Below are 13,464 nucleotides of genomic sequence, written 5' to 3'. Positions count from 1 at the left end.
CGCTCACACTCACACCTAGGGACAATTTGGAGTGTTCAATCAGCCTGGCATGTATGTTTTTTGGAATGTGGGAGGAAACCAGAGTACCCGGAGAAAACCCACGCAGGCTGGTGGAGAACATGCAAACTCCACACAGGGAGGCCGCAGCTGGAATTGAACCCGGTACCTCTGCACTGTGAGGTCAACGCGCTAAGCACTGGCCCACCGGGCCGCCCCCATATGTTCTCACAATAATGAAGGTGAGTTTCATGGTTGAATCCATTTTTCTGAATCCATTTTTCTTATATTGTGCTCGTCCTCATTAGGGTCACGAATGAGCTCGAGCCTATCCCAGCTGACTGTAAACGAGACGCGGGTTGTACCTGGACTGGTTGCCGGTCACTCATGGAGCAGAGAAACAACCAACGATTGCCGGTCAATCGTGGAGCAGAGAAACAACGATTCACAGTCACATTCACAGCTATTGTCAATTTCCAGTGAACTTAGAATGCGTGTTTTGGGAATGAGGGAGGAAACCAGGGTCTCTGGAGACAACCTAAGCAAACACTCAGAATCTGCTCTTAGCTGTCCAGTGCAGTTGAGGAATTTACTGATGTATACAGTATATTGTGAAAACCAAGGAACCACTGAGCGGACACGTGTTGCAACACAGACTAACTCTTCGTGTTAAATAGAAAAACCTCAAAGTGAAATACGTAGAACTCTTGAGGACAAAAATGTAAAAGCAGTATTCTCCTTCCCGCCCGGCCTCAGTGCATGAACTGATGAAGTTCTAGTTGCTGTCGATTCTTTGTCTTGAGAACACAATAACCTGAATTAATGCGACTTTTCACAGGCAAGCACGAGGACAACTTTGCACGCGCCGCAGGGGAAGGCTGGATTCAGGATTGACACTCTGACCCCCCAAAACTATGAGGTCAACAACAACAGCGTTATATCGAATAGTCTATCCATCTACAACAGTGCTTCTCAATGATTTTCTGTTACGCATAGAAACTATTTTATGCCCCCGCTCCCAGCCATTCATTTATCTGAAGAAACTGATCTTGTTGATGATTTAACAAATGATTAAGAACAAAAATACCCAAATGCAACACTTATTTTCTGTAAATGTACATTTTTCAAATGGCCACTTATACAACATTCCTCGGAAATCACAATGCTCCCATCATCGCTGCACTATTTTTGGAACAGGCCAGAGGGCTGCTCACGTGGTCCTTGGGGGCCACCTGTGCCCCTCAAGGACCACTTTGGTGACCCCTTTACAGTGTAGCCAGAAAGTGTTGCTTGGTTTATGTATTACTTTAATTTATTGTACAGTGAAAAGGCCCCACTTTGTTCAGCTGATGTTTGCCAAAAATGTCCAAGCTAGTGGAAGGACACCATCCCATATATGCACCCATGCTGCCGAAACTCGTTTCAAGCTAAGCTACGTTTTTTAATTTACCCACTTCCCACTGTGGCGTTCCTGATTGAGAATTGTTGTTGTTCTTGTTTGTTTATATCTTTCCCAGCATCAAAAGGGGTGTTTTCTGTATGTTACCAATCTGCAAATGGGTCAAACGTCTCCAGTGTGAACAGGCACCCTGCAGTGGCAGCGTCCCAATGATGTAGCGAGCCCCCCTTTTTTTTTTTTTCTCACCACATTCGCCTTGAATGGCCTTCATGCACAAATGCGTGATAACTAAATGTGTCAGCCTGCGGGTCTGGAGGGGGGGGGGGGGCAAAGTGCTCGAGATAAGCCGGTGTCGTCCCCCCCCCCCCCCCCCCCCCCCCACCACCTTCATCAGACACGCTAGCAAGTAAGTCGTGTATTATTTATCCTGGAGCTCCACGTGTGCTGCCTCACGGGGATGGTCCTTGTTCGGCTCGATGATTGGACACACCTCCATGCGCAAATCGTCTCATCCAAGCGGAGGCGGGACCTTGGCCGCTCACACACCCACGATTGCCCCCCCCCCCCCCAATCCGAAAATGTAGCGCCTTATCTCCGCGGGTTCGAGGAGCAGGTTGCGGGGTTATAAATAGAGCCTCCAGACCGGCGGGGGAGAGAAAATGAGCATCGGCGCGCGGCGACCGCTCCATGATCTCTGTGAGAAGGATGCTGCAGCAAGCTCTGAGAGTGTCCGGCCGGAGCGCTTTCCCCCTCCTCAAGTGGGCGGAAAGGTGGGCTGAGGGGGCAGCGGCCGGTCCGGACGGGACGACGGTGAGGAGCCTAGACGACATGCCCGGCCCGTCGGTGCTCGGCTTCGCCTGGGACTTATTCGCCCGCCGGGGACTGTCCAAGTTGCACCAGTTACAGGTAGGAGCACGTTCCACATGACTGCACCCAAAGAGAAGAGCAGCGGGGTTATTTGATTGCATTATGCAAATAGACCAAATTATGTGTTAAATTTTTGGGTTATTTCTTGAAAACGAGTGGTTATCAACTTTCATTTAAATGCAAAATCCAAATGCACTTCCTGGCTGTATCAAGGATCGTGCCTATAAAAAGTCAGTTGTGATTCAAGGAAATAATAATTGAACAAGATGCTGCTCTATTTTATGTGATTTGCGGAGGTTTAGAGCTGCATGATTTAATCATAAAGAGAGTTGTGTCTAATACTCTCTTGCTAAAATCAAATTATGAGCTCGTGCAGTTTAACAATTACTCACTGTTCTGTGATCACTTTCTGACAGACAAAAATAAACTATGTTTAGGAGAGCATTTTCTTGTATCTTGCATTCCACTGTGCAGGTGTGCCAATTTGCTATTGCCAAGAAGACTACATACCTACTGCATGCTCTTAAGTTTTGATCACTAGATGAACTCCTCAGTGATGTTCCAACAACTCTGATTTCCAATGATTACACAGGAATTTTGAGGTGAAATGCTCATTCCCTAAATTCCATTTTTTTAAATTCTGTGTGAACAGAACCATAACTTTAACTCATTCACTGCCAGCCATTTTCAGATCCTCCTTTACCCTCCCACTTGAAAAGAACATAAAAATATTAAAAATACATGCCTGGGATAGAATGTGTGAATTCTTAAAAGACACAAAAATCAGCCCCAGTGAATGAAAGAAAATAGAGTTTGAAGGCTTTAGGCAGGTAATTATAAAAAAAAAAAAAAAGACCTTTCAGGACTATGATGGCTACATTGTGCAGTCCTGTAAACCCCCCCCCCCCAAAAAAAATCTAAAGTATGACATTTTCTCATGAAGAATGCCTAAAACGTTTGTGTCGTTGGATAGAGCTGCTGTGGCCGCTGAGCAATAACAATTCTCAGTAGCCATGGAATAATGTCAGAGAAGTCACTATCTTTAGCTGGAAAAGCTCCAGATGCACACAAGCGTGCTAGTTTCATGTTTCACGTCCCAGCTGGAGGGAGTGCAGCGGTACGGCCCGATGTGGAAGGCGAGCTTCGGCCCCATCACGACGGTCCATGTGGCTCATCCGGCGCTCATTGAGCAGGTGCTGAGGCAAGAGGGCCAGCGCCCAATGCGCTCTGACCTTTCCTCCTGGAAGGACTACAGGAAGCTCAGAGGTCAACACTATGGACTGTTGACATCGTAAGTGCTCTTATAATGTCAAACTAAGGTGAATGACATTACAGAAGGCTACATGCGATCCTGTTCACCCAGGGGGAAAACAGAAGGTTGTGCCACTAAGTTGCCCCGATTACCTCCACGAGCCTTTTTCTACACAAAGCACCATAGACAACAAACAAAATACAAAAACGTCTTACAGCCAAGCAGCAAGTGCATGAATAGGCCTAAGTTTGCCAACGCGCTTGTCATGACATATTTGACCATGCGGAAATTTACGTAAGGCGACAATTAGTTTCGCCTCAAACCGCTCTGAATTATTGATAGGAACCAAAAATAAAACGACATGCAAATAGAAAATGCTAATGTGAGGTAGCTACACATTCCGTTCCAATTGTAACATGGAAGTAACAATTTTCTTGTACAAATTATGGTCTCCTCCCAAATAGATCCTTCCTGCAAATAGACGCCTGGTCCGGTGGTATCTGTCACTGGTCACTCGTGTTAAGTTTATCACCCATTTTAAAATTTAGTCTCAGTTTTAGTCCAATTTCAATCGTGTTTGTTAGTTTTTTATTTTGGTCAAGTTGTAGTCAACAAAAACTGTCAACATTTTCGTCTAGTTTTAGTCAGGACAATCATTTGACCCTTTTATTATATTTTCATGTCCATACACATTTCACGTATGGTATGAAAATGTAGGTAAAAGTTGTTTTCAATTAAGTGTAACAAAATCAACATCACACACAATTATATCAACAAGCGGCTACTTTCGCTACATGCTACAAGCTAGTAAGTCAGCCATGTTATTGTTGGAGCATTATACCTGTTGATTTAATGTTACTTTATAAACAAGCACCACCAAACTTTTTGCGGACCACAATGTCTTTGTGCCGACCTGCGGCGGTTCTCTTAAGTCGTGTTTTATCCAGTTACCTTGTGCCCACATTCTAACCCTTCGACACTGTACTAAAATCAGAAGGATTGTTTGTTTGGTTTTTTTTTCGTCCACTTCTATGAGGCGAAAATGTGCCCATACATCGCATCTCCTCTTTCTCGTGGGCCCCGTGCAAAGCATGGCCATGAATCGCGCAAGAACTCGCCACCTAGGATTATTTTGCCGTGAATCATGCGAGAACTTGGTCGTGAACTAAAATGTCCATGGATTTTAACCCATTCTTCACTTAACTCATTCAGTACCAGCCAATTCTGAACCAAGTCTAAAAAGACGTTTAAAAACGTCTTTGGGAGTGAATGAGTGAAATACACTTTCGTCTCGTCTTAATTAGTCCACAAAAAAGATTTCTTATTTAGTCGTAGTTATTGGTTCTTATGAGAGATTTTATTCTCGTTTAGTCCAGTTTTCGTGCAGTGAAAAATGTGTGTTGACAAAAAGTTTCGTTTTCGTTAACGGAAGTAATACTACTGGCCACTATTGGGAAATACAGAATGCTTACATGCATATACACAGTTTCTGTTCATTCGGGGTGAGATCTAAGTGTGTGGGCCTTGCTAACTAAACATTCAAACCTCGTTTTTGTGTCTTCTGTACAAACTCGCATCTCATCAAGTCGTAAAGCCAACTTGAATTCAGCCACTGCAGATCCCCACATGGTAAAAATGAGATGGCACCTTCATTATTTAGGAAACATGCTTGGTGTCTGTTACCTTCCTCGTTTTTTTTTCTCCCCCAATACAATCCCAATAGATAATCGATGATGATGTTGATTTGTGTTGTGCTCAGTGAAGGCGAGGAGTGGCAGGAGGTTCGAAGCCTCCTTGCGAAGCACATGCTGCGGCCCAAGGCGGTCGAGGCATACGACCAAACCCTGAACGGTGTGGTCAGTGACCTCATCGCCAAACTTCGCCTCCGCAGACATCCCGAAGGCCTTGTGACTGACATCGCAAGGGAGTTCTATTATTTCGGCCTTGAGGGTGAGGTTCAACAGAGTTTGGAGGACTGTTTCGTGATGAATCTGATAGTTTGAAACATGTGCGCATGGTAAAGCCTGACATGACCCATTTTCTTTATCACTTTTTCACTGATGTAGCGTCATCATGTTATAGATAACTGAAGTATCATACAGTAACCCCACCCCATGGTGGATTCCAGGTTCACGCTCCTACTATTTTGCCTTGTACAGGTAATAACTTCTTTTTTTTGGTGTTACGCATAGTAGAAAAGGAGCAGTGTAGAAGAAAAGTGGAGCAATGTAGGCTACGAAAGTGTGTCCTGAAGATGTCTTCGCTCATAGCCTGTCTCTACGGGAATGGAAGCCAGATTTGAAGGCTGTATTTGAAGGTCGTGTGAATTTCGACACCCGTGCGTGGTCGAGGCGCATCAGAAGTTACGTCATGAGGCAGACAAATTTTGCCTTTTAGGATTCAGCCTACAAATTTGGAGACAGCTTGTATTTATTTTTTTTACAATGTGAACCCAGAAAGTTGGGCGGCACGGTGGATGACTGGTTAGCATTTCCCCCCTCACACTGCAGAGCTGCAGGGTTTGATTCTGGCTCTGGCCTTCCTGTGTGGAGTTTGCATGTTCTCCCCGTACCTGCGGCAGTTAATGGAGCACTCTAAATTGTCCCTAGGTGTGATAGTGAGCGCAAATGGTTGTTCGTCTATGGGTGCCCTGCAATTGACTGGCAAGCAGTTCAGGGTGTACCCCACCTAATGTCCGAAGACAGTTGGGATAGGCTCTAGTACGCCCGCGACCCTCGTGAGGATACGCGGATTAGCAAATGGATGGTACATTGTTTCACTCTTTGTTAAAATGAACTGTTTGTCAAATTAGTGTTGTTTGTATGATTCTAAAAGTCTTTTTTTTTTGTAATTAAGTGCCGTGAATGCCATTAAAAAAAAAATGCCTATAGAGTCAATTTCACTGATTGCGAAGGTGGTCTGGTATGTAACCTCTTGCGATGGAGTGGGGATTACTGTTTATCTTGTCACATGAGCTCTTATAAAATCCAAACGACTCAAAAGTAAATCTCTCACGCAATACTTTTTGGACCACAAGATGATTAATGACAAGTGTTTCATCACATTTGAGTGGCCATCAAACCATTCATCAACTGCTGTGTGCTCTGTGCCAATGTATTTTTGTACCAGTGACAGGTCTTGACTTGAGGGTTTTTTTTCTTTTCTTTTCTTTTTTTTTTTTTGACAGGAATCTCCTCCGTGTTGTTTGAATCCAGAATCGGCTGCCTGGAACCAGTGGTTCCCAAAGAAACAGAGCTCTTCATCGAGTCCATCAACACCATGTTTGTAAAGACGCTTCTTACCATGGTCATGCCAAAATGGTTACATTGGCTATTCCCCAAACCCTGGGACATCTTCTGTCAGTGCTGGGACAACATGTTTGAATTTGGTAGGTTACTTTGGGGTTTTGAGATAACGCAACTGCCGAGGTACGAAATGATTTTAAATAATCAAATCATGTTATCAAAAAAGGATGAATCAGCATTTATTGTATGTTGTGTGAAGCTCCAGATGAAGTTTCGAAACATCGTTAAAGAAAATCAATGTTTCCACTTTGTGTAATTATTTCTCTTGCGTGCTCCTCAGCTCCCATTTGGCTATTGCTGTTTTCCACCGAGAGCTGGGTTGTTATCTACCCTTGCTCCTACACATACATGCCCATCTGAGGAATCCAAACATGAACATCGAACATGTTTAAAATAATCACGCTCATCCAAAGTACATCAGCAAGCCAGAGATTATCGTCCTCAAACTGCACGCACTACAAAATATGGGAATGTAAAGGCTGGATTATGATTCATGATGTCATCTCTTTTCTCCTTAAATTAAGAATGACATGTTTCAATTCTGTTTATCAGTAAATAAACTAAAATTTCGCTCATTGGTTGTACAGCAAACGTAATTCTTGAAAGGCGAGAGTGGTTCATAACCATCGCCACCACGTTGTTGTTTTTTTATTTTATTTATTACACAAAATAATGAAATCCAAAACAGGAGCTGTGCAGAAAATGGGCCTTTTACAAAAATAATTATTTTCAGTTTTAACTGATGTCAAAGAGGTTTTCGTTCGGAGGCAGTTTGAAATGTTGCTCTTCTCAGGCTGCCAAAAAGGGAAGCCAAAAATAATCTACACAAGTGACCTTACAGTGCACTGCAGTTCTACATCACTGCAAACCAATTTGAATGAATATCACCTATCTCATTAATTACCAACTATTTTACTGCTATACATTAGTGTGCTGTGAGAGATTACGACATGTGCCGCGGAAATGTTGGGAAGCAGTGTTGTATCGTATCTCATTTCAATCAATCAGGTGTCCTCATAGTGTTCCAAATCGTTCACATGCAACACTTTGTGCTACTTTTCCAGCTAAAGGCCACATTGACCAGCGCCTGAGGGAAGCAGCGAAAAAAAGCAATTGCGAAAAAGTGAAGGGCCACTACCTTGCCTACTTCTTGGCCCAGACAGATTTGCCCATGAAGACTGTTTACAGCAATATCACAGAGCTGCTACTTGCAGGTGTCGACACCGTAAGTATTTGGTACCTGGGTCTTCCGAAGGGACTGTGTAATACCATCACGATCGCGTTGTGATTACAGAAACCATCAATGATGTCTGATATTGGAAGGTACTAATACGAAAAACGAACTATGTTCGATAACACAGTTTTTCAGACTGATATCATTACGAGTGTACAACTCTTGAGTTGTACACTCGTATCACTCGTATCAGTACACTGATACTGACACCAAGTAACCGATAGCACTAGTACTTCTGATACATAAGATTTCTCTTAAACCAATGATCAATTTACAAACAAAGACCTGATTGATTTCTGGCAAAAGGCAGAACGGTCGTTCTGCAATAAAGAAATTAACTCCTAAATCAAACGCAAACAACTAACTCTGAATTTAGGATTAATTGTAACGAATGTACAACCGTGTGAAATAAAGCTGACAACTCCCTGAGTTTTAGTCAAAAATAAATTGAAGTGCAAAATAAGATGATGCTAAGTCATGCTATCAAGTGTCGATGTAAACATTTCATAACAGCCAATATTGATGACGATACATTTTTTTCTAAATAAGGAATATATTAAATGGATTAAAAATAGGATATCATAGAATAAAACCATCCAGAGAGAAAATACCATTCATGTTCCAAAATATGCGTACGTACAAGTACAAAACAGCAGTCAACCTGTCTAGAACTCTGTACAATACACACGAGTCAGCAAAAGCTCTGAGTTGACTGAACTGCATTCACCAAGAAGAATTGACGTTATTAATCCACTGAGTAATATCAATAATTTATTGTTCTCAGTCAATGATAGCAGCCAAATCTGCTAAATAAGTATATGAATGAAATACCATCATGGAGAAAGTCAATATACCACCCAAACTGAGTTAGCAAATGAACATAAATTTTCATAGCAACACAATAATAAAGCACTCTGAGCAGAAATAAACATTATTAACATACAACTGATTACAAAAATTGCAACTTAATGAGCATAGGAGAGGATTTACAGGGATACGGTTCATTTTTAAAAATGTTCCGTCAACCATACATACCATTGACGTTCTGCCATAAACGGCCACAAGAGGGCGTCTTGGTTTTAGTGACTGGTATCGACATCAAAATAAGGTCGAGAGAGGACCATCGGTGTGGAGCGCAGATGTGTATTTAGAACCGAGACTCAGCGCTTGGAATTGAAGCGGATTTACATGCGACAGGAGAAGTGAACCCCGAACCAATCTCTTTTTTCATCAATGGACGCTGCAGCTTCTTGGTTACTTTCAAACTTAGCTCGGTGCAGATGTATGTCAGCTGGGATAGGTTCCAGCAACTCCCCGCGACCCTCGTCGGGATAAGCGATGTTGAAAATTGATGTATTGTATTTTTGTGTTATTTTCAGATATCCGGCACAATGTCCTGGTCGCTGTACGAGCTGTCGCGTCACCCTGCGGTGCAAGCGTCACTACGCAATGAAGTTCTGAGCGTCCTGGAAGGCAGGAAGGTGCCTCAGGCAGCGGATGTAGCACGCATGCCTCTTATGAAGGCTGTAGTCAAAGAAGTGCTCAGGTACGATTGCTCCAAAAAAAAAAAAAGCCATGTTGGAATGGGCAACTTTGATCATGCTCAAAACTGGGGACTTTTTACAGGTTGTATCCGGTGATTCCTGCCAATGCTCGAGTCATCACTGAGAGAGACATCCAGGTTGGAGGCTACCTCATTCCTAAAAATGTGAGGAGTTTTTAAAGGATTCTGATAAAATTCAGCCGAATCATCACCACCATCAAACTTTTTTAACGCTAAAATCACACCTTCCAGACCCTGATTACACTGTGCCACTTTGCAACATCGCGCGATCCGACCGTGTTTCCGAATCCAAATGAGTTCCTGCCGCACAGATGGTTGACAAAAGTCCAGAGTCATCACCCATATGCCTCTGTGCCTTTCGGGGTGGGGAAACGCAGCTGCATAGGCCGACGTATTGCGGAACTGGAACTCTACCTCGCTATCGCCAGGGTGAGAACACGCTTATTTTTGTTCCTTCAACATGCATCTGGATTGATGTGTTTGGAATGGTGTCAAACTAAACTGTACCATAATGAAGGATGTTTTAAACTATTGTGTAAATGGGCTGTCACTTATATCGCACTTTTCTACCTTTGGTACTCGCTTTACACCAGGGGTGTCAAACTCATTTCATATTGTGGGCCCCATACGGCCTCGGTCGATGTCAAGTGGGCCAGACCATTAAAATTATACCATACTCTGCTATAAATAACCAAAATATGTCTCTCCTTTGTTTTGATATAGCGAAGCACAAGTACATGAGGAAAATGTTGAAATGTACCCACATTTCATTTACCTAACATTTCATAAAACACCTTAGATTTCCTTCGACAAATGTGCCATTTAATTTTATCATTCACATATATGCAGTGCAACTGATCCCACTGATTGTACAAAGGCACAAAACTTGAACAATTAGTATTTAAAAATATAGTCATGCATTTTAAGATTAAACAAGATTTATAAAGAAAGGATTTTTTAAAACCATTTACACATGTCCATATGAAATCTAAATGTAACCCCCACCTACACTTTACAAACGAAAGAGAAAACAATGACTAGCGGTTAATACATGAATTGCATCTTAATAAAAATATTCGTTTTGTGTCTTTTATGCTTTTTTTTCATTTTTAAATTATCCCGCGGGCCTGATCGACCCCCCTCGGGGGCCGGTTCCGGCCCGCGGGCCGTATGTTTGACACCACTGCTTTACACCGTCTTCCACGTTTACCCACTGATCACACAGCTGTATTGACCCTCTCATAAAACTGAATAACATTTCATGATTTTCAACATGATTTTCAAAGATAGCAATGCTTTGATTTGACTGATACTGTCATAGATTTTTTTAACCCCCCCCCCCAAAATATATATATATATATATATATATATATATTGGGGGAGGAGGGAAAGAGCTAAATCTCCAATCAGCATTTGCCACCAAAAATGAGGGCTGGCTCTCCATCCAAAATTTTAAAATCCCGAAAGATTACATTTTATATATTGATCCACAATTTATTTTTTAATCGTTGTATCATTTTCTAGAATATATATTATTTTCTTTTTCCATCATATCATTCATTTTACTTATTTATTTCTTATCTCCAGTGGCAGTTTCTGGTATGTGCAATATGTGCGGCTGCACAGGGTGGCACTTCGGAGGGTGCTGGGGGGGGGGCAGTAAATGCGCCTAAAAATGCTGGATGAAATCATTTTTTATTGTCAATCATGATCGTTTGTAAGGGGAAATTGCACCCCCCTGTGGAGTCCCTCGCTGTTGAAAAGCGAGAAGAAATGGTGTGTGTGTGCGTGTGTGTGCGTGTGTGTGTGTGTGTGTGTGCGTGTGTGTGTGCGTGTGTGTGAGTGTGTGTGCGTGCGTGTGCATCATGTGGTTTTCATGTATGCTAATCAGTCTCTGTTCTGTGTTTCTGGTCTCAATAGATCCTGATAGAGTTTGACGTGCGGCCAGACCCGAATGGGGTTTCTGTGAAACCCATGACACGGACGTTGCTCGTTCCTGAAAATGTCATTAACCTGCAGTTTGTTGAACAATGACTCACTCCTCTGAGCGGGCTGAGTTACGTCAAAGTGACCACAGCTCTCAAGAGCATAAAGCACGTGGGCAGGCGGGGACCTTTTCAGAATCATGTCAGAAAGGCTAAAAGGCCCACAAGACACTTCTGGAATTGAGTACAGCGGCCCAGGCGCTCCATGGGAGTGTAGCTTGCCTTTAGTTTGTGGTAATGCATATTTGCACAAAGTCAGAGCTCCCACGAATGTCGTTTAACAGATTCTCCTCAGACCACGTTTCATTTTTTCTTTTTTTTAAATAACTCAACATGTTAATCCCTAGGAGCTGACTTTTGTTTTTGATCAAATGAAACAGGAGTGATTAAGAACTGACTTCATTCATAGTGTGACCTCCCTTATCAAGTACATATGGCTGGGCGACTTTCAAAAATAATTCTAATTTCTAAAACGTTTTCCCACAGGGAATCAGGGCCATCAATGAATTCTCGGCTCATAATGTCATTATCATGCAAGCTCATCTGTGCCGACATCACACACACAGAAAAAAAAAACACGTGCCAAAATGATAAGAAACTGTTTTGTTCAATGTCACATGTGACGATTGAACTCAAGGTTGTGTTTAACTTTTGAGATTGTCTTGATTAAACCCCAAATTGTGTGACGATTGGGGGCATTCCACTTTGGACCTTCCGCTGGCCATGTTTTGTGAAATCACAAGGAGCATCACAAAAAGAGATTCAGGCATGGTCAAAATGATGACTGGACACTTGCAATTTTGATGTGTTTATGAAAAACATTGTCGTAATGCGGTTATGTTGAAAAAAAAAGATTGGGGATGGGGTTCTTTTGAAAAATCTGCAACCAACTGGCAGCTGTTAGAAAAGGTCTTTGCATAAACACAATCATGGTGCAAAGATTTTGAATTCACTTTGTATATCTGACTGTACTGTTAAGGCAATTCTTCCTTTTTTTTTTTACACTTTGGAAACGGAGCAACATTAGTGTCTGAATTCTGTATTTATTGTAATTTAACATGGATCTTTGAAACTACATGACAATAAATCCCAGGTACATGAGCACTGATCTGTGTGTGTGTGTGTGTGTGTGTGTGTGTGTGTGTGTGTGTGTGTGTTCATTTGTGCCAATGTGTTGCCCAAATATATATCATCAACCCTACTATTTCGGTCGAACCTAAATGATTCGATGTTCTTGGAACTGGCAAGCCAGTAGCTAAACTTTGGCACATAGACATAAATTTCTCAGAAATCCGGTGTTGGATGTCAAAGTTCTTGCATCTGGACTGCACTCATTATGTTTGGTTTAGCAACAGACAATGTGTCAAAATGAAAATGATCGATACGTATACGGCTACTGTAAATATATACGGTCTCAACTAGCTAGTATATGATGGCATGTATAGTATTTATAGACCCATTTCAGACAACATTTTATTTTATCTTTGTTTTATTGTACTGAAACACCTCGTTTGAGAAACAGGAGTTTTTAGCATAGAATTAGCGAAGTCTTGTATTTTTTCATCCATCCATTTTCTGATCCGCTTTATCCGCACAAGGGTCTGGAGCCTATCCCAGCTGTCATCGGGCAGTCGGTGGGGGACACCCTGAACCGGTTGCCAGTCAATCGCAGGGCACACAGAGATGAACAACCATCCACGCTCACACTCACACCTAGGGACAATTTTGAGCGTTCAATCAGAAACTTGCATGCATGTTTTTGGAATGTGGGAGGAAACCGGAGTACCGGGAGAACGCGCTAACCACTGGAGCACCGGACCACCCGTCTTGTATTTTTGTGATTTAAAATAATTTTGGACAG

The 13,464-nt window shown here is 42.4% G+C and overlaps 1 protein-coding gene across 1 annotated transcript; it reads left to right on the top strand.

The window, feature by feature from the left end:
• The first annotated feature begins 2,007 nt into the window (after positions 1–2,007).
• Positions 2,008–12,711, top strand: cyp27b1 (cytochrome P450, family 27, subfamily B, polypeptide 1). The gene is made up of 9 exons (XM_086117802.1): positions 2,008–2,302; positions 3,364–3,554; positions 5,275–5,465; positions 6,703–6,903; positions 7,885–8,045; positions 9,434–9,600; positions 9,681–9,762; positions 9,850–10,047; positions 11,539–12,711. The coding sequence occupies exons 1-9, from the start codon at positions 2,084–2,086 to the stop codon at positions 11,650–11,652; spliced, it is 1,524 nt and encodes a 507-aa protein (XP_085973928.1). The 5' UTR covers positions 2,008–2,083; the 3' UTR covers positions 11,653–12,711.
• The last annotated feature ends 753 nt before the right edge of the window (positions 12,712–13,464 follow it).

The sequence above is a fragment of the Hippocampus guttulatus genome, chromosome 8 (genome assembly GCF_054856545.1).
Source record: "Hippocampus guttulatus isolate MCC_2025c chromosome 8, RoL_Hgut_1.0, whole genome shotgun sequence".
NCBI classification, from domain to species: Eukaryota; Metazoa; Chordata; class Actinopteri; order Syngnathiformes; family Syngnathidae; genus Hippocampus; species Hippocampus guttulatus.
This window is presented reverse-complemented; position numbering and strand designations above follow the sequence as displayed.

Excerpts from the sequence above, each read along its gene's own strand:
- cyp27b1 (XM_086117802.1), top strand. The coding sequence starts at position 2,084 with ATGATCTCTGTGAGAAGGATGCTGCAGCAAGCTCTGAGAGTGTCCGGC. Across the intron at positions 9,601-9,680 it reads GTAGTCAAAGAAGTGCTCAG|GTTGTATCCGGTGATTCCTG; the intron begins GTACGATTGCTC and ends GACTTTTTACAG. Across the intron at positions 9,763-9,849 it reads GCTACCTCATTCCTAAAAAT|ACCCTGATTACACTGTGCCA; the intron begins GTGAGGAGTTTT and ends CACACCTTCCAG.